Source organism: Dermochelys coriacea, chromosome 15, assembly GCF_009764565.3.
Source record: "Dermochelys coriacea isolate rDerCor1 chromosome 15, rDerCor1.pri.v4, whole genome shotgun sequence".
Taxonomy (NCBI): Eukaryota; Metazoa; Chordata; order Testudines; family Dermochelyidae; genus Dermochelys; species Dermochelys coriacea.
The window spans coordinates 33093818-33116006 of NC_050082.1; the positions used below are offsets into that span (position 1 = coordinate 33093818).

General features: G+C 40.1%; 1 protein-coding gene across 10 annotated transcripts in view; it reads right to left on the reverse strand.

Annotated features, from left to right (window-relative positions):
* The window catches only part of KREMEN1 (kringle containing transmembrane protein 1), a 136678-nt gene that overhangs the window by 34416 nt on the left and 80073 nt on the right, over positions 1-22189 (reverse strand). For all 10 annotated transcript variants that reach the window (XM_043497767.1, XM_043497770.1, XM_043497769.1 and 7 more), the window contains 2 exons: positions 9813-9975; positions 749-840 (listed from right to left, as the gene is read on the reverse strand). In XM_043497767.1, the coding sequence (XP_043353702.1) occupies positions 749-840; positions 9813-9975 (255 nt within the window). The remainder of the gene's footprint in view (positions 1-748; positions 841-9812; positions 9976-22189) is intronic.

The window sequence follows — 22189 nt, forward strand, 5'->3', positions numbered from 1 at the left end:
TCACTTAGTTTTTAAACTGGAAGTGTGTCTGAGTAAGGACAAAGGCTCTGAGCCTGCAAATACATAATGCACATGCTTAACATACACACATAAGTAGTCCCCTTGAAATCAGTGAGATTGCTCACATGTAAAGTTAAGCCATAAATGCAGGATTGGTGCCTAAGGATTTGGCTGTAAGTACCTGTTAGCATCTAGGGGATTTCAGTTCATAATTTAGCCAGAGAGTTTTGAAAATTTAGCTACATAATTTTAGGCACTCAGGTATGAAAAATTTTGGCCTGTGTTGATAGGCACTATGGAAAAACTTTCTCTAAGATAAGTACACTACATTAAGGAACGTGATAATGAACAGCTGTTTTTTTAATTGTTTTGTTTTTATTTTTTGAACCTTAATACTTTCCTATTTATTATTTATTCACTATTTATTTTTAATAAACAAACATTTCTACATTTATAGGAAACTAGCAGCACTTCATAAATTTGGAGCTAATCCCTTTACTGTATTTTTCTGTAAATAACATAATTCAGTAGTTATGGCCGTGGATGGGGTATGACGGGTACAGTGAGTTTGCCTTTAGCTCTGCAGAACAGCATTAAAAATTTTGCTTAGGTCACAAGTGGATAAAAAAAGGTGTTTGATTTTATTCTAGTTCCCATTAGTGAATGTCACTAAACCATCACCCACTGTCACGTGGCAGTCAATCTCTACAGAAGAGTAAATCAGGCCTGGAATAATGTTTTCTCTTACTTCGGCAAGACGGAATCTCACAGTATTTCCAATACACTCCATCCTCACACTCTGCAATGTAGCACCACGGGCTGACATCTCCATCAGGGTTCCTATCAATGGAAGGAGACACCAACAATTTGTCAAACATTTTTTGAACCACATACAGATCCCAGAGTAGCAGCCGTGTTAGTCTGTATCCGCAAAAAGAAAAGGAGGACTTGTGGCACCTTAGAGACTAACAAATTTATTTGAGCACAAGCTTTCATGAGCTGCAGCTCACTTCATCGGATGCATTCAGTGGAGATACATACAGATCCTTCATTTTTATTTTAAATTTAAGGCTTCATTGCTATCATTATTTTAATTTGCATTGCAGTGTTTCAGCTGGTCTGTCTTTCCAAGAAGAAAATGGTGGAGAACAGAATGGTAAGAACTACTGAGCTAATGGTGTACTGGGAAAAACAAAGGAATTTATACTGGCTGATTTTTGGTAAATCAGAAAAGTCGTAGTATTACAGTAAGATCCTCAAATTCCTGGTAAAGTCTGAGCTTAATGGTACAAACCATGGAAATTCTCAGTACCATTTTACACTCACTGCCAAATAGGGTGACCAGATGTCCTCATAAAATTGAGACTGTCCCGATATTTAACCTTTTGTCCTGTATTCCGATCAATGTACGATCGGGATGCCATTTGTCCTGATATTCAGGTAATGAGGTGAGCGGGAGGGAGGTGCCGACTCTGTGGGTGCTCCAGCCCCGGAGCATCGGGAAAAATTGCAGCCTAGCTCCCCACTCCTCGCCTCCTTCTCCCCCCCAAACGTGCTGCATCCCCGTTCTACCCCCTCCCTCCCAGAGCTTCCCACCGCCTAGCAGCTGTTTGGCAGCAATTAGAACTTTCTGGGAGCAAAGGGGAGGAGCGGGAGACGTGGCGCGCTCAGGGGAGTAGGGGAGAAGAGGCAGGGCAGGATCGGGGACTTGGGGGAAGGGGGCTGAATTGGGGTGGGGTGAGGGCGGTGCAGGGGCAGGAAGAGGCAGGGGGCTTGATTAGCACCCACGGGCAGAGGAGAAGTCGGCACTGTAGGGGTGAGTGTCGGGCGGGGGGATGAAAAGGCGAGTGGCAAGCAAGCGGTGGGCGGGTGGTGTGAAGAGGCGAGCAGCGGGTGGGGGACTGAGGAGGGATGCAGCAAGTCAGCAGTGGGCCACAGGATGAGGAAGGGCGCAGGGATGGGACAAGCGGGGAGGGTGCAGGATTGGGGGCGGACTGTGGGTGGGGCTGAAGGCACCCCAATGTGTCCCGATATTTTACTGTTGTGATCTGGTCATCCTGCTGCCAAACCATTGAAAACCCTATGGCCCAAGGCAACACAGTAAAATTCACACTTCTGAGAGTTCCTGTGCCTTTGTTTGTTATTTACTAATACTTTGGTCAAAGTATTAGTAAATTCAGCTATAATGCTCGAGCACAGGAGATTCTTCAGGAGTGGTTGAGAGGACAAGGTTACCACCAACCTTGTCCTCAAATGTTATGAAAGAAAACCAAAAAGGCCTTTTTACACAAGATGCAGGGAAGTTCAGAATCAGTCCCAAAGGGAATGTAGGACCTTTGAGAACTTACAACACCACAAAAGGTACTTGTCAAGCTAACTTCCTAAAAATGATTCCCTGCTTCTTGAACTCTTAAAGATGCAGTACTATTACTGGATGCCACTGAAAGAGAGAGTGCTGCCAGCAGGGTATCCTCTGTGAGAGTTCTGGAACTCTGGAACTTGGTTCCGGCATTAATACAAAACAGCCCAAACTTGATGACTTTCTTGGCATGCTGTAAAAGAAAATTTATTTTACAGCATTTTGGGGAACATTTGAGTGGGTTAGGGAAGGGTCTGTTCTGCAGCTTTGATTAGCCTGGCTGGGCTAATTAATTATTTGTATATGATTTTTTTGCTGCTGTATGGTATTACTTAAAATCACAAATCAACTTAATTCTTAACTTTCTGTTTGGGCATTTTAAAAATTATTTTAATCTAAAAAAAATAAGAGAAGACTAACAGAATAAGTTCATCAAGCATTAGCCTTTCACTTCTGGAGGGTTAGGTTCAGACTTGCCCTCTGTCCAAAACCAAAGCCAGCTACTTATCTTGTCTTAGTGAACATTTGTCACTGTCATAAAATTATCCTACAATTTGCCATGACCTGCCTTTTGTGTTTGAGACACGCTGGACTGAAGGAGCACATATGTTGCATGGTAAGGTTAGGGTGAACTAGCAAAGCTTTGTGGGAGATCCAACATTAGAACTGCAAAGGGTATTGCAGCTAAAGAATGAGGAGCTAGAAACAATTGCCAGAATTAGGGGAGCATGACTGTAATAGCAGGTTTCAGAGTAGCAGCTGTGTTAGTCTGTATTCGCAAAAAAGAAAAGGAGTACTTGTGGCACCTTAGAGACTAACAAATTTATTTGAGCATAAGCTTAGCTCACAAAAGCTTATGCTCAAATAAATTTGTTAGTCTCTAAGGTGCCACAAGTACTCCTTTTCTTTTTTGTAATAGCAGGGTTGCTGTCAGTCAAGATCTGAGATGCACTGGTAGAGGTACTGGGGAAGGAAGGCCCAAGAATAGGATAGCACAGGTTATTTTTTGTCAGGATTGAGGTACGGTGTAGAGCTTGCTGGAGGCTGGTGGATGTGGAAATATATCAGCAAGGAGCTGTTCTAGTTGAAAAAGGAGGTCCATTGGTGGAGCTGTGTGAGAGAAGCTTGTATTGTGATAAAACCATCTTTTTCTCACCTTAGCAGTTGTGGGAAGTGTTACTGTTGTACCTGCAATCTGGGCATCAAATGCTTTTAATTACAGCTGCATAAATCATGCTAATAGGATTTAATGCAGAAACATCTTAAAATGCAGGGAAAGTGTAGACAGATGGTTGCTAATAGCTTTGGAAATCTTTGCCGTGATTCCCAGTGGTTGCATGGAGACAAACAAGAAATGAGTGTCCTTCAGATCTTCAACTCCACAGTCTGCCTAATTCTGTTATAGCTGAAATGAGGTTTTTCAGAGCATTATGAGATATTTCAATTTCCTAACACAAAAAGTGTTGCAACCAACACAAGGGAATTCTATATTAGACCTCGTCTTGAGAGATAAAGAGGAATTGATCTCAGAACTAAAAATTAATGGTAGCTTAGGAAAAAATGATTATGACTTGATCACATTTGTAATGTGCAAAGAGAACACAGTCGAAACCAGTAATAGTATCTTAGGTGCTTTAAAAGTCCCAATTTCACAAAGCTCAAAATAATTATGAGCCAAATCAGTGTGGAGAAACAATTCAATCAAAAAAATTTGAATGATAATTGGGAATTGTGTGTGGAAGATGGGGAAACTGCAAGTGATGAATATAAATCAGAAGCTAGGAATTGAAGAAAATAGATAAGGAAAGCAAAGGGACAAAGGTGAACTCTATAGCAAGCAGAGTTAAGGACACTAAGAAGTTTCCTCCCCTGGTCATCTTTTTTCCAAGCTGAAAAGTCCCAGTCTTATTAATCTCTCCTCATATGGCAGACACTCCATACCCCTAATAATTTTTGTTGCCCTTTTCTGAACCTTTTCCAATTCCAATATATCTTTTTTGAGATGTGGTGACCACATCTGCACGCAGTAAGATGTGGGCAAACCATGGATTTATATAGAGGCTATATGATATTTTCTGTTTTATTATTTATCCCTTTCTTAATGATTCCCAACATTCTGGTGACTTTTTTGACTGCCACTGCACATTGAGTGGATGTTTTCAGAGAAAAACAGTAAGGTCTGTAAAAACATCTGGACAGCATCCTATGGTATACAAAGTGAAGTGACAGGAATAGAGAAATTGTCAAAGAGCAAAGGGACAGAGAAAGAAGCAGAAAGAAGCAGAGATATAATTGTTCAATCAAGAAGCTAACAGATCACATCAAGGAATACATGTGTGTACTTATGCTGGAAATCAAAACAGTAAACAAAGATTGCACCATAGTCATCCTCAAAATATAACTAAACATCCTAAGAACTTTCCCTCCAAACGCTGGGCTTACAGAGATTGGCAACCAAGAAACTGAAAAGGGAACATACAGCAACAGGTTTATGTTCTAGTGCATTGTATTTTCTAATTCAAAATTCTTTTATTTCATACATGTAAATTGTTACCTATAAAGTGAATTTAATTAGGATAATAGTAGTTAATATACAGTAGATAACAGTACTAGTTTACAGTGTAAGATTAAGTAGTAGTTCCTCCTAAAAAACCTAACTTCTTTACCCCAACTGATCGAGATAAAACACAATTTGGCCTCTAGATTGCATTTGTTTCTCTTTAGTGCTCTGATTCAGACCAGCCCTCCATTGAGCTCATTATACCTACCTGGGGAACAGATCTCTGATAAGAGGACTCTTCAGTCAAGCAAAGAGATGTGATCCAGTGGCTGGAAGCCTGTGGCCTGAGTCCCGCCGCTAAGGGATGAAGTCCTTGGGCTTCGGACCCAGAAGATGGGACTTAGTCTTCAGCTTTGACCCTGGGCAATGGGGCTCAGTCTTCGGCCCTGGACGGTGGGGCTTGATCTTGGGCTTTGGCCCCTGGCCCCAGCAAGTCTAACACCAACCCTGGTGACCCCATTAAAATGGAGTTGCAACCCACTTAGGGGTCCTAACCCACACTTTGAGAACCACTGAGCTAGACAATATGGGATACTTTTTTAACAGAGAGAGTAATTATGGGATACTTTTTTAACAGAGAGAGTAATTAATCACTGGAACACTTTACTAAGGGGCATGGTGGCTTCTCCATCAATGATGAGTTTTTAAATTAAGATCAGATGTTTTTCTAAAAGCTATGCCCTAGGAATTATTTTGGGGAAGTTGTATGGTCTGTGCAATATAGTTGGTCAGACTAGAGGACCACAATGGTCCCTTCTAACCTTGAAATCAAAGAATTTCCATGTTATAAGGATACTGTGTAATGAAACATTTTCTCTCTTCGTATACAAATAAAGTATGACAAATTTTCCAAATAGGGTATGATTGTGAGACCTAGCATCTTTCTGACTAAGGATATAATAAACCTTTTCACTTTTACAGCACCTCCCATTCAGAGAACTCAAAAATACTTCCCAAACATTAACAAATGTAACCTCAAAACACTCACATGAGGTAGGTTAGTGGAGGGAAGAAGTGATTTATCCATTGTCACCCAGCAAATGAATGACAGAGCAAGGAACAGAACTCAGATATCCTGAGTGATTATCAAAGCTATTTACCAAGAGACTATAGTTTTCAAAAGTATCCATCAATCCTCCTTCAACATACCTGCAAGGCTATTTCTCAGCATAGTGATCTAACCAGTGAAGAAAAATGGCTCTGACGTTCCAGTCACACTACATTGTGAGGAGGAAAGCAGCAGCTAAGCAGGCTTTCATAAAAAAGGCTAATCTGGCAATTTAGTCAAATTCCTGGGGCACACGTTCTAGATCACAGGGCTCTCTCTCTGGCTAACAGTCACCAGAAGCTATTCTGGTGAGTTAGGTGAGATAGCAATGATGGGTATTTATGTAAATTGATTGTTAGAATCTTGCCCCGTCAGTGTATTACCTGTACTCTTCTGAGCTTTCTGAGAGGTTTGATAACATTCACAACCTTACTTTGTACATTAGAGGACAAAGGTCTCACCATTAGCATCCATGTCCTATGGCCAAAGGTGACTGCCAAAGCTGTTAATAAGAATACACTGAGGGGGCCTATAACAGTGTCATAGTTTCCGATTGTTTCTGTTATATTTCATGGGATACAGAGAAATTAGATAAAAACATAAATGATGCCTGCTGGAAGGATGTGTGTGTGTGTGCGTGAGGCTACTTCCTACAATAGTCACAACTTACCACTGCAAACTGACTCCCATAGCATATTCCATTACACAGCCCCCTAGCATGTAAGTGAGACCAAAGAGCCCACCCCCTTTTAAAATGATAGCCTACAATTCCAACAAGATACCTTTGCACTGCAGATTCTTCAATTGCCTCTCACCCTTTCTGGCTGTGTAGTAATCTGAGAAGTTGCCTCTCACACTGTATGTCATGGAGAGGGCTACGAGAATGCCACATGGAGTTTCTGGTGAACACCCAAAGCCTTTGGAGGCCACTACGCCTGATAGTGCACTAGTCTGACATTAGTGGGCTTGAAGGTACATATGTTTAATGGGTTTCTGGACTGTTTTGGGGACAGAACAACCAGGTTTTCTGTGTGTGCAGTTCTGGTGTCCACCATTCTAGAAGGATGCTGAAAAATTGGAGAGAGTTCAAAGAAGACCCATGAGAATAATTAAAGGATTAGCAAACCTGCCTTATAGGATAGACTCAAGGAGCTCAATCTATTTAGTTTAAGAAAGAGAAGGTGAAGGGATAACTTGATTATAGTCTATAAGTACCTACATGGGGAACAAATATTTAATAATGGGCTCTTCTCTCTAGCAGAGAAAGGTATAACACAGTTCAACAGCTGGAAGTTGAAGCTAGACAAATTCAGATGTGAAATAAGGCGCGCATTTTTAACAGTGAGGGTAATTAGCTGTTGGAAGGATTTACCATGGGTCTGATGGATTCTCCATCACTGACCATTTTAAAATCAAGATGGGATTTTTTTAAAAAGATATACTCTAGTTCAAACAGGAATTAATTAAGTGAAGCCCTGTGGCCTGTATTATACAGTTGGTTAGAGTAGAAGATCACAGGCGTCCCTTCTGGACTTGTAATCTATGAAACAAGTACTCATGGCAGTACAAAAAAGACCTACCTCGTGGTGCCATCTCAGCCCTAGACAAAGGTAATGGGTGCGAGTGTGGCTACCACCCCTCCCCTGACTCTATTGGGAATCTCCAACCACACCCCATTGAGCTTTCACATAAATCCATGATATTAGGAATGGGAGTATTTCTTCAATCTTTACTTTTCTCTGCTATGTGTGTCACCATTTCTCTTGTCTGTGCCTTCTTGTCCTTAGCTTCCCACTGCCTCATCCCACCCTTCTCCTTTCCCATCACCCAGTCTGATTCTTCTCCCCACATCTTTTCTCTTTCCCGTAGGTCTAATCCACTCCTTGTCCACCCATATTCCTATTCAACATAAAATTATTGAAATTGTTTTCATTTTGTATCCATTTGTTTTGTTCAAAGACACAAACACAACCCCAAGTAATGCCACTATCCTGTATTCATAACCCTGTTCATGTGCCTTCTCCCTATGTTTTTTATTCCCTTGTCACAACTTGGTTTTATTAAAATTATAAGCTCTTTCAGAGAGTGAACTGTCTTTCTATTTGTCTGTGAAGTACCCAAAAGTGTGCTGGGTGCTACAAAATAGTAAATAATAATTAATTAAGCCTCACCAGTCCAAATAGCAGATATGAGATAGGTAAGAAAGATATAGATAACTTCTCCCACAACTGAAATGCAATCACTACTGGGATGGAATGCAGCAGGCACATATAATGGCTATTTAGAAAAGGGATTGATTTGAGGTTAGCAGAATGTAATTACCCAAGGTGAAATTTGGTGAGAACATTGGGACTAACAGCCCCCAAAACTTTCAAATAGCCAAGCTCTTGGCTTTACATCTTACCTCTAAGATCCCTAACACCCTGCAGGGAATTGTCTCAGTACTGATCAGTATTAAAAGCACTGAAAATCTTAAAAAACAAACAAGCAAAATCTCAACAACTATGGCGTTACAAATAAAAAGAATATCTTTTGCATTTAAGAAGCCAAAAATAAACATACCAAATCCCTAACCAAGAGTCTCATTTTAAACATCAGCTCTACATACTAAATTAAGGAGTGAGGACCACAGATTTTGGACCTTAGTCATTTTTGGAAAAAACGTTTTACATGCACTGAGCATCCAGCTGTCTCAATCAGACAGTCTAAAAATAAGATTTTTCTCTTTCAGTCAACTGGCCCTGCTCCACTGTTAAGTCCCTGAAACCAGGAGTCAGAAGGTGTTTCAGGATTGTGTTGACACCTTTTGTATAGGTGTTTGCTCTTCTATATAGTACATTGGGTGTACTGCAGCTAGAATGCCATTTCAGCACTTTTGTAAGGTCACGCTGTGCGGAGGATGCCATTTTGCTCTACAAACTGAATTCCTCCATGACCTCACACCCATTATGTGTATGCGGTTACACCATTCCAGCAGTACTGGTACTTGCACATTTCAGACTACAACATACTTAGCTTATCTATAGATATCAAAAGCACTTAATATGGCCTCCATTACCATAGTATCAGAGTGCCTCGCAATCTTTACTGTATTTATCCTCCACCCCACCCCTGTGAGGGAGGGCTGTGCTATTAACCCCCTTTTAGAGATAGGGAATTGAGGCACACATGCACAAAGAAACTTGCCCAAGGGCACTCAGGGAATCTGTGGCAGAGCACAAAATTGACTGTTGGTATCCCAAGCCCCAGACCAGCACTCTAAACACTTGACTTTAGATTTTAAAATGAAATTAAATCACAATTCTAATTCATTGAGAATGATTTAGTTTTCATAAACACAAGGGACTGAAGTATAGTGTCCAAGGGATCCAGGCATAAAGAGAACCAGGAGTGATGTTCAAATCATCCACCCCAGGCTCTTTACGCATGACATGAAGCAAGCGCTATTGTTTTAGACACCTTTCTGAAGAGATGGCCAATCATTCTCTCTTATGCCAGACTGTAGCTGGTTTGTGATGTGGACTGAAGAGCTATGCTGACATGCATCTTTATGCTAAAACTGCTTGCACTTACATGCTGAGGCCAGGGTAAAGGGAACGGATCATAGAATCATAGAAGATTAGGTTTGGAAGAGACCTCAGGAGGTCATCTAGTCCAACCCCCCTGCTCAAAGCAGGACCAACCCTAACAATTCTGATGACAGGATGTAAACATGTCTGTTTAATTGCCATTGCTTTGACAGTCAGGAGACCCTCCATTGTATTCCATCAGCTTTTAAGTTTTGTATCAAAGGGCTAAAGAAACATTGGGCATACAATGGTAGTAGCAGTAAGACTACTCCTTACCTGCAGTAGTTGTGCTCTCCAAGCCCTCCCTCTCCATTGGGGTATTTCAGGGTATTGTAAGGATGCTGGAAAGTCTCATTCCAAAAGAGACAAGGTCTCCCCGCATGCAGGGAGGTTTGGTTCTGAGTGCCCCGATAGTCCGCCCCATTTGCAGTGTAACATTCTAGAAAATGGAGAGAGAGTGTGTATGTCATTTTCTGCAAAGGTTTGCCCCATTTTTCTTTTAATTAAACCTTTCTTGCATCAGTTCAGGCTATTAAAGACACTGTCCAGGATGTAAGTGTTCCTTGGAGTTATATTTAGCTTGATAGGCTTTCATATTACTGACAATTACTTTTACTAAATATTCTATACACCATGTATTAGCATTCTCTGATGTATCCTGAAACCAAACTACACTTGTTAAATAAATGACCAGGCTACATTTTGTGATGTATTCTTGTTTTGTAAATGAATTTAAACCCTTACTTGGTAATTTTTGCAAAATGTGTGAAACTCAGTGATGTTATAGGGCCCCCACTTATCTGTTCACATAACTGAATTCTGATTGCATTTTGACTAAATTTATTAGGGTTTTGGTTTTTTTAATCCTTAATCGCTGTGTGAGTGGCAAAGATTCTGTGGGGCCAGGGAAAGTGCCACAGAGGATGCTGGAGCCTGGCTGGGCATTGGCAGGGAGTTGGGATGGGTGTCAGCGTGGAAGATGGGCAGCAGGAGGGAACCAGAGGCAGGCTGCCTGCAGATGTTAGTATCATTTCAAGGATCCCTTTGTACAGTTTTGTTGGTTAAAAATAAGTTCAAAGATGAAGCTGGCAAATTTTTAAAAATTACTCAGAAACAGATTCTGTAAGGAAAATTTTTGTATTTCTAGCTTGTGTTTGCTTAGGGAGAGGCATGTTCACACCGAACCCATTAATACAGATCTTGTGATTTGCTACCCCAGAAGCTATACCGTTCAATTTCCAGAGCTTCCAGCTGATTTTCTGCCTCATTCATATGACTTTTCTCCCATTTTTGCCTCTGTTTTTCTTAACTTACCAGCATTCAGCAAGGTGGCAGTTAATGTGAAACATGAATCACTAATAGCCCCAAAACCATCTAAGATGGTTACTCCTAAGACATCTCATTTCCCTGCTGAATCAGAATTTTAATCTTATCTGAATTTATATCATCTCATTAATGATACATTTGATCAAATGTAATCCCACATGCATACATAATTTTACCATAAACTGACAATGCAATGCAGTTTTTCTATTAAATTACTTCTACATTATTCTCAAGAAACAGCCATTATAAGTAATGTACCCAAAAAATTCCATTTGCCAATTGATAAATATAGTAACTAGCAACATTTCATAGAATCATAGAAGATTAGGGTTGGAAGAGATCTCAGGAGGTCATCAGTTCAACTTTCTGCTCAAAGCAGGAGCAATCCCAACTAAATCATCCCAGCCCAGGGCTTTGTCAAGCCTGGCCTTAAAAACCTCCAAGGATGGAGATTCCACCACCTCCCTAGGTAACCCTTTCCAGTGCTTCACATCCTCCTAGTGAAATAGCTTTTCTTAATATCCAACCTAGACCTCCCCAACTGCAACTTGAGACCATTGCTCCTTGTCCTGCTAACACTGAGAACATCCTAGCTCCATCCTCTTTGGAACTCCCCTCAGGTAGTTGAAGGCTGCTATCAAATCCCCCCTCACTCTTGTCTTCTTCAGACTAATTTTTCGTCTAATTGTTTACTTTAAAATGATTAGATACTGATACCAATGTGACACAAATCCTTGGCTCAGAATTAAAGTTGCTATGTTTTATTGACATATACATTTCTCTGTATGGCATCAAATAATGGGTGAAAGTCAAAGTCCTGTACACCAACTCATCCTCACAAAGGGCAGAAGTGGCTGTGCAAACTCTATTTGATGTGGAAAAATTCTCTCTGCCAATACCACACCACCAGTGCAGAGGCACTGCTGCCACTATTCTAGCCCACAGCCTGGTGGAAAGGGAACTGTGTAGCAGCTCTGTGTGCTGGCCCTGAGTTGGGTTGAGTTTGTCAATATTATAGCTCTTCAAACTCTCTGCATTCCATCTGCATACAGTTTGTATGTGCAGATGGAGTGGATCTCATCCTCTATGTTGCTATTTCTCATGTAGGCAATATGAGATTTATTACATCTTTAACTTTTAATTGCTCTGATGAAGTGCTTGGGTTTTATAAATAATACAATTCATAGCCACATTATTATCAGCCTTAGCCTTAGCAACTTTACGTAGTTTTTAAAACAGTTTTATGGTTCTGGAGTAAAAATAAGATCTCCAAGGAACTCAATGTGGGGAATAATGTTAAATTGAAATTTGCTTGTACCAAATTAAATGTATTTCTGTATGTCAGTGAGCAGGACACCTTAGATTAAACTGATGTGGAAGAAATCTCCTTTATGTATAATTAGAGTTAATGTTATAGTTAAAAGAAATATAAACATATTAAGTACAGAAATGAATAGTTAAGGCACCTAAACACCTTTACCTCTGCCCTTTAGTGACACCATGCAATAACCATACAATTATGACAAAAGCATTTTAGTGATTTTGGTCCCAGATTATATTAAACTGACTTTTAAAGACATCAGTTTTTTCATATTTTTCTCCTTATGGTGGCTCTATAGGGCAGTCTCCTTTCTAAACCTAAAAAAAAAAAAAGCATTGTGACATTGCTCTCCATATGAATGTGAACATAATGTAACTGGAATATGCTTCACGCAAAAGGTCTCTTATATCGTTACAAAATGTATAATCTACTGAGTGTGGTCATCCAATTTGTATAAATGTATCATTCTTGTATCTGAAACTGGAAATATGAAATATAACTTTGAGGTCCCATTGTAATTATGCAAAGTGTGGACCATTAATGGTGGTTTGAAATCTTGATGGCTCCCATCAACTAGGACAATTGGTTGTAAATGGCTCTGTTTACTTGCAAGCCTTCCTGTGAGTCAGGCCAGGAAGAATGAAGGCTTGGGGTCTCACAGGACATGTGACCATGTCACCTGGTACTGGAATCGGTCTTAAACCTGGTGCTTTTCCATTTAGGAGGAGGGGTAGAGACCCAGAGAGACAAAAGATCCCTGCCTTGTGCCAAATCTATATAAGGGGGTGGAACAGAACAAAGGGGGCTGCAGTCATGAGAAATCCCCTAGCTACCACTTGAGCTGGAACAAGGACTGTACCAGAAGAAAGGATTGGGCCCATACTAGAAAGAGTCTAGTCTGTGAAAGAAGCTTATGGGAACATCTCTGAGGGTGAGATTTATCTGTAATCAGTTTCTTAATGTATTAAGCTTAGACTTGCGAGTTTTTGTTTTATTTTGCTTGGTAACTTACTTTGTTCTGTCTTTGTTCTGTCTTACTTTGTTATTACTTAGAACTACTTAAAGTCTACTTTTTATATTTAATAAAATCACTTTTGCTTGTAAATTAACCCAGAATATGTAAGTAATACCTGGGGGAGCAAACAGCTGTGTATAGCTCTCCATCAGTGTTATAGAGAGCGGACAGTTCATGACTTTACCCTGTATAAGCTTTATACAGAGTAAAATGGATTTATTTGGGGTTTGGATCCCATTGGGAGCTGGGTGTCTGGGTGCTAGAGACAGGAGCACTTCTTAAGCTGTTTTCAGTTTAGTCTACAGTTTTGGGGTGCATGGTTCAGACCCTGGGTCTGTGTTGGAGCAGACTGGCATGTCTGGATCAACAAGGCAGTGTTCTGGCAGCCCAAACTGGCAGAGAAAATGGGCTCAGAGGTAGTCTCAGCACATCAGATGACAGTCCCAAGGGGGTTTCTGTGACCAAACCCGTCACAAGCATATTGGATTATTTAGTCTCCAATCATATGCTTTCTAGGCCTCTAGTCATTTTCACTGCCCATCTCTGGCTTCCTCCTTTTGAGAGATGGAGCAATCAGAACTATACATTGAATTCAATGTGATGTTTTACAGCATTTGATATTCCCAGAGAAAAACTATGTTAAGAGTGTATATCAGTAACCAAAATGAAAAAATTAAAAACCCAGGAAATTCAGAGTTAAACATAAAAGTAATCCAAACATGTCAAAATTTTGGAGGAAGTTCTGAGGTCTGTGTTACAAAGGATGTCAGACTAGATGATCACCACCCTTGGAATCTATGAAAAGTATGGAAATGCCATGGAAAAATATGGACAGTTGCCCCCAAGGAAGATGTTGGCCCCTATGCTGTGAGAAGGAGAGACACTCAGACGTATGAAGAGCTTTCTCAAAATGTCCTCCAACTGAAAGGAGTTGGGGCTTCTCTCCCACTGAGAATAATGGGAGATGGCAGACATATTAAAAGAAGGCAGCTCTTTATATAATCTTCTGTAATAAAATATTCTTTAGCCTCTGGTGAAGAGGAACTTAAGCTATGAAGAGTTATGGAGAAACCTGAGCAATAATCCTAAAACAAATTCTTCAGATGTAGCTGATGCATAGGATTTTAGTGCATTTTAGCTATATAGGAAGTTTGAAGAGTCTGTAATATTGTGTCCTGTTACTGAGATCATTAAGGGTGGAAAAACACCCTCTGACACTGCATGTTAAATTTCTTGATGGATCAATGTTTAATTATTCTTAATTCCTAAACTAATTAACAGATTTACTTGTTAGTTCTCAGAAAGTCATTTTATACTTAGAGTACATGGTGTAATTTCAGGGGATGATAAACTAAATATTTCATACATAACAAAGAAGTGAATCTCCAGATTAGGTGCAAACCTTAATTCAGATTAAATATGGATCCACACCTAGTGCCTTCATAATAATGGCCTTTTAATACTTTCAGCATTATTTTGTCTCTGGTTCCTTATGCACACTGACGCATTATTTCCTTTTCTCATTTCCACTGCACACTGAAGAGGGGTTTTCATTGTTTTATGGCAGCTCCCTGCTGGCTTCTGTGAATCCCTTGTTTAAGTGCCCTGCTCTCCCTATATATTGTATAGAGCAGGGGTGGCCAACCTGAGCCTGAGAAGGAGTCAGAATTTACCAGTGTACATTGCCAAAGCGCCACAGTAATACGTCAGCAGCCCCCTATCAGCTCCCGCTCTCCAGTCGCCAGAGCCTCCCGCCTACCAGCAGCCCCACCCCTCAGCACCTCCCGCCTGCCACAATCAGCTTTTTCACATGCGTAGGAGGCTCTGGGGGGGAGGGGGGACCAGTGAGACCATGGCAGGCTTGGGTGAAGGGGCAGAGGCCTTGGGGGAAGGGATGGAGTGGGGGCAGGGCCTGGGGCAGAACAAGGGGTTGAGCAGTGAGCACTACCCGGCACATTGGAAAGTTAGCATCCGTAGCTCCAGCCCCAGAGTCAGCACCTATTCAAGGAGCCGCATATTAATCTCTGAAGAGCCACATGCAGCTCCGGAGCCACAGGTTGGCCATCCCTGGTATAGAGCCTGTGGGTGCCTAACTCAGCGTTGTGAATTCCAACAGGTGGCAGTGCACCTACAATTTTGGCATTGCAATGTGTAAGTGTTTATGGAATTTCTCAGACAATCAACTGCCAGACTTCAGCTCCAAGTAACTTATCATTTGATTTAGACAATCTTTTTAAGGCTTTTATTGGTACAAATTAAAAGTAATGGCAAAAGTTAATCAGGCATTTCAGAGCCTTCAACAAGATTTGATTTGGGTTCAGTTCTAGAAATGGGCAAAAGTTGTCATTTTCCCAAACTAGTTTACATGTCCCTACCTACAACCACTACCACAGAAAGCAATGATTCCTCCTTGCTTTGTGGACAGCAGGAGGCAAAAACCTCCTTTAAGATCAGAGTGGTCATCAGTCCAAAATATCACCTGCTCTACACATTTTAGGTTACCTGAATAATTCAGTGTTGCAGGTGAACCTTTTGGATACACATAAAAATGCAAATCAGGTTTTTCCATCATTCAAACAAGCCACAAAGATTTGTATAATCATATGAAATAGATTTAAGGTCAACAGAATGTTGCCTTCTCCTTCAATTTCCCCTCCCATCCTACTGATAACTTTTCCATATAATCTTAGAGAAGGATAATGAGAGAAATTTGCCAGAAAAAAAAAGAGGAAAAATGCAGAGCTAAAAATGACAGACAAAATAATTTAGAAGCAAGTTGAATACAGGCAGCTACCAGGATTAATGTGCAGCCCCAGGAAAGGTCTTTGCTGCAGTTTATTGCTTTAACTTTTTTTTAAAACCAGAAGGTACATTTTCTGAAGACTGTTCAGAAATTAGAGGAATGCTGCACTATTAGCACTACCTGACTATAAACAGACACAAAGATTAAACTAAAGATCAATACCAGCCTGTCATAGATTTGCTAAAACTGCCTCACATTTTAACTCACATAATTAGCTACCTTTCATTTTAACATTTTCATCTCAATCTGTATTAGTCCTCCCCTCGCTTTGAATTCCACTGCATCAGAATGTGCAGGACATCTTACAGGGGAGGGAGAGTCAGAACTGTCACCATCCCTCCAAGCTATTATAGCTGCAGCAAGATATTATCCACAAATAATGTGAGCCTATGCTCTTGAAAGCTGTGACAGATTCTCTGCTTTTGTTTCACACTAAAAAGAGATTTGGGGCAATTTCATGGAAAATCTGCAGTTTGGTACAACTCAAGGTCCCTGAGTCTTCATTAGATCTTGATGATGAATGCTACAGGCAGGAAAACTGCATGCAGTAAACATACAGATTATTCGAGCAAAATTTAAGTTACTAATTTAATGAAATTTAGCAATTTTTACCAAGTTAAAATAATGGTACACACATTTTGTTGCACAGCAGAGACTTTCTAAAATAAAACAGTTTAATTTTTGCTCGTGAAAAACTCTATTTTTGCCATAGCAATAACATACAAATTTTTCAAGCAAATCTTATTTTAACTTTTTTAATCAAAGCCCCTGTCATAAATATAAAGGGAAGGGTAACCACCTTTCTGTATACAGTGCTATAAAATCCCTCCTGGCCAGAGGCAAAACCCTTGCACCTGTAAAGGATTAAGAAGCTAAGATAACCTTGCTGGCACCTGACCCAAAATGACCAATGAGGGGACAAGATACTTCCAAATCTGGAGGGGGGGAACAAAGGGTTTGTCTGTCTGTGTGATGCTTTTGCAGATCAGGAATGCAGTCTTACAACTCCTGTTAATTTAGTAAGTAATTTAGCTAGAAATGCATTAGATTTCCTTCTGTTTAATGGCTAGTAAAATAAGCTGTGCTGGATGGAATATATATTCCTGTTTTTGTGTCTTTTTGTAACTTAAGGTTTTGACTAGAGGGATTCTCTATGTTTTGAATCTGATTACCCTGTAAGGTATTTACCATCCTGATTTTACAGAGGTTATTCTTTTACCTTTTCTTTAATTAAAATTCTTCTTTTAAGAATCCGATTGATTTTTCATTGTTCTTAAGATCCAAGGGTTTGGGTCGGTGTTCACCTGTACAAATTGGTGAGGATTCTTATCAAGCCTTCCCCAGAAAAGGGGGTGTAGGGGTTGGGGTGATATTTTGGGGGAAGACGTCTCTAAGTGGGCTCTTTCCCTGTTCTTTGTTTAAAACGCTTGGTGGTGGCAGCATACGGTTCAAGAACAAGGCAAAGTTTGTACCTTGGGTAAGTTTTTAACCTAAGCTGGTAAGAATAAGCTTAGGGGATCTTTCATTCAGGTCCCCACATCTGTACCCCAGAGTTCAGAGTGGGGAAGGAACCTTGACAGCCCCAATCCTGCAAAAAAACCAAACAACTTACTTACATACTTAACGTTGTTAAATGTAACCAAAGAGACAAGATGGGTGAGGTAATATCTTTTATTGGACTTCACCCACTTTGTGTCTCTAATATCCCAGCCTGACATGGCTACAATTTAACTGAAAGTAGTCATATTAAAGATCAATAGGAGTACTCACAATGTATTAATTTAGACACAGGTGTAAATGTTTATAGGATTGGGGTTTTAATGGAAACAGGGCTTTTCATTGCATTTCCCAGTATTTTGGATTGTTTTGTGCAGCTCTGACCACTAATGAATCCATGGGACATAATGACTCAGGAGCTATTACTGACTATGTCTGTAAATTATTTAACATCTGATGGAAAATATACTATTTAGAACCATTGTGCAGATATGATTTAACATTAATCATTTTCCAATATTTTATTGAATTTTCTAACAGTCTTGGGAGGTGCCACTCTATAATTCTGAAAAATCAATATAATTTGTCAAATTGATTCAAAACCCAACACTTCTCAGTAATGCTATTATATTTTTTTTAACTACTTATGATCAAAAGGTATTTCTAATTTTCCATAACAAATATATTAATTTTACCCATTAAAAATCAAAGGCAGAAAACTCCATGCTTAAAAATGCAGAATTAATCTGTGAATTATCATTCACAAAAATATTTTTTGTATAAATAAAATATCAAATTTGAAGTGATTCATCAAATGTTTAACAAAACTCTATAGTAATAAAACACAGTTTAATACAGGTTGCTAAAAAAATTGGAAAACTGATATATAAAGTGGGACAACATTCTTGTTCAACCCTAGTATGTAGATATACACACTCCAGCACCAAATCATGCCTTCCAAGGCATGGCAGAGCAAAGCTGACTTTCACATAAAATAGATATTGATGTCACCCCCAACTCAAGCTGCCATGATGAGCATGACATTAGCCCTAATGGTGTCACTCTGTATCTAGTATTCAGAATACAGATAGAAACATGAAAGTTCCCCTAAGTCATGCATGGACTATTGTCTTCCACAGTTTGTTTGATGCACACCGTCCCCATGACAGGAAGTGACTGTTTTGATGGTCTGTTCTCTAAAGCCAAAAGAGCCTGAGAAATTCCAGAGAGCATCACTCTACTGATGGACTGATAGAAATATACTACAGCCCTTTTAGTTCTCCACCATTGCAACAGCGGTCCCTAAAAAGGTGGTTTTATCAAGTCAGTATGGTTTACAGATGGCCTGCAAAAAGTGAAATGAGGGGGGAGGTGAGTCAATGTTGTTGGCAGAAGTCCTTGGATGAATCTGATAATTTCCGCCATATAGAATTCTCAATAGTGCATCATGACTATGTAAGGTTTCAGAGTAGCAGCCATGTTAGTCTGTATTCGCAAAAAGAAAAGGGAGTAGTCTCTAAGGTGCCACAAGTACTCCTTTTCTCATGGCTATGTAGGCAGCAAAGAAATTACTTTCCTTCTAGTCTGCACAGCAGACCTGTTCCAGGCAGTTGATGGCTTGGTGGATCTGGTCTGCTTCTTCTCAGTTAGAGAGCTGTGTTTTTCTCATTGTAAAGAGCTTTTGTTACTTTGAGGACAAAAATTACTGAGACTGAGAACTAATTAGCAACAGAGAAATGGTTTGAAGGGACTAATGTTCATTTTGTTTGAATTTCAGCCAGTCTTGCTCCCTGAGGTTTTGGAGGACTTAAGTTTGCTTTCTGCCCAAACCTGTGAATTGGAGCCATGTCCTTTGTGGCTGTTGAAGGCCAGTGGAGAAGCAATGAACTTTTTGTTGTGGACAATTGTCAGTGCCTCTCTTAAAAAGAAAGAAAAAGAAAAAGGGAATAATGCCCATCATCCTTAAGGAAGACATTGTTGGCTCCTGCTTAAGAAACCATTGCTTGACCTCTATCAAAGTGCCAGTTTTTGGAGAAAGTTCATTGAGAAGGCTGTGGCAAATCAACTCTGGAAATTTCTGTAGTCCTCATATTTCTTGGATCTTTGTCTGCTAGGTTTCAGGCCTAGGTTTGAAGTTGAAACTGCACTGGTTGCAGAGCATCATCTATTGGTGGATGAGAATAATGTATCCATGCTGATAATATTAGATCCATCAGCTGTCTTTTGATACCTTTGCCCATGATATTTTATTGGGGTGTATACAGTCACTATTAGATATGGATGGAATTACTTGAGTGGTTCTGATTATTCACAGCTGGAAGGTCTGTTCAGTGTATATATGAAACTCCTAGGCAAGTCAGTGAGAAAACATTGGTGGAGTGTGCAGTGTACTGACAGCACTCAGCTCTGTTTTCATCATATCCAACCACCCTAGTACAATGGAACAAGCAACCCACTTTATATTTACGAAGTCTGAAAGTGGATGAGGGTGAGCTGGTTAAGGCTTAATCCAGATAAGTCAAAAAGGTATTGGTGGGCCAGGAGGGGAAAAAATCAAAAGAGAGTGTAGTGATAGCTGTACCTCATGCAGGGAGAGAGTGTCTGCTTTATGTGATTCAGGTTCAAAATTAAGAGTTTTATTAGAGCCAGAGCTGCTTTTGGAACATCAAATAGCAGCTGAAGCCAGTAAGAGTTTTTTTCCATCTGTCTCTGATTAGACATGTGTGACCTTTCTTCTCCAATGTGGGGACCTTACTACCATTATCCAGGCCTCTGTCACCCTGGGTCTAGATGGCTGCCTTGTGCTCCACATGGGATTACTCATTAGGACTATTTGGAAACTTAAGGTAGCACAGAATGTAGCTGCCTGCCCATTGCAAAGTGTGTGACACAGAGAACATATAGCAGTGATATTCCAAGAGCAGCACTACTTCTCAGTAAGTTTCTGGGTGGAGTTCAAGGTATTGGTTTTAATTTAAAACCACCTGGTGCAAGACCCTTACTAGGATCGTGTTTCTCTCCCCACTCCAGACTACCACTTCTTAGATCAGTGGAGACACTTGAGCTAGACTGACCAGATAGCAACTGTGAAAAAACGGGACAGGAGGTGGGGGGTAATAGGCACCTATATAAGAAAAAGTCCCCCAAAACAGGACTGTCCCTATAAAAACAGGACATCTGCTCACCCTAGGTACAGTCCCTTCTATTATAGGGAGAGGGAGCAATAAACAGGGTGCTTTATTTAAAGACGTTCCTAACTGTCAAACTTGTATCCCTCCTTTATCAACAAATGTGAGATTTTGTAAACATTATGAGCATGCTGCAATGTTTATCGTTAAATAAATACCTGCAAGAATGGATGTCAAGGCTCATGGATGAAAGGGCTGAAGGTTGCAGTATGAACTAAGTCAAGTCTTAGAATATTCTTGTGAGTGTCTTTAGTTTCTTAACACTTAATTAGAAAATTTAGAATTGGAAACTTGCTGATTCAAAGTATTTTATTGAAAAGTGTCAGAATTTCTAGTGTTTTGTTTTTATTTGAGGAAGGTGCCAAGAATTCTGGATTGGTGCCAGATAATTTATTCTAAAAAAAAAACCAGGGCATGTACAGAGCATCAGCCAGTCAGCGATGGCTATGGTGGAGAGGGCAGTAAGAAAGAGAGAGAGTAAGGAAGCAGATATCTCCATCTTAGATTTCAATACAATAGTAATGCAATGTCTATAACATTAGCCTGTAAGAGCCCCCTATGGGGCAAGGACAGAGCATTTAGGGTCCTACATTTCCCACAGCTGAATTGACAGTTTTGGTGGTGGTTTATTCTTATTAAAATTATTCAATAAAGTTTGTGAAGAGAATAACACAGTGACAGCAGCTTTCTAAAAGCAGGAAGTGAGATCGTGGAGCCAATTTACATTCTAGGGGGGACTGGTCTGGCAACTGGTGGCCAGATACTTAGTGCAGATTTAGTGCTTGGACTCCTTCTGCGTGTGCATGTGTGTATATGCACGTGGCAGCTAAAGCCTCCTGCTGAACAGGATGAGAGGATACTGTATATCACTCTTGCATACATCACAGCAAGCAGGGCATCTCCCAGAGACTTTGAAGAAGTTCCTTTTAAGTTACGCTCCACTCAAACTAAACTGTTTCTAAACTGCAATTTGGAACTTGAGCAATCCTCCTTAAATGAAAAGAGCTTTATCTAGGTGCAGATGGCAACAGTTACAGGCACTAACCAGATGTTGCAGTCTGTAATTTGATTGAAAGGATATAATTAAACAACAAACATTTAATGAAAGAGTAAAATTATGGAGAGAAGAACTGAAACCATTTAACTGATGCCAAGACATCCCAATAGTAATAGAGATTGGGGCCCAGGGATTGAAGGGCCAGAACACAAACTTACCTTCCTGAGAAGAGAGCCTAGTTGTTGCCCTACGGACATAGGAATAGGGGTTTTGTTATCGTAGATTTCCACTGTATTTTATGTGGGAACACTGATTAAAACCAGAAGACACTTCAGGAGATCAAACAGACAAATATGGCTTCTGTGGTCATTATTAAAAATATTTTTACCAGACCAATAATTTTCCTGGAAGATGCAGTTTTATAGATTGAATACCAGCAGTTCATTTGCATATTGTGAGTGTTTTGGTTAAAAATTTTGCACTGCATATTGTGTTATGATACAGGC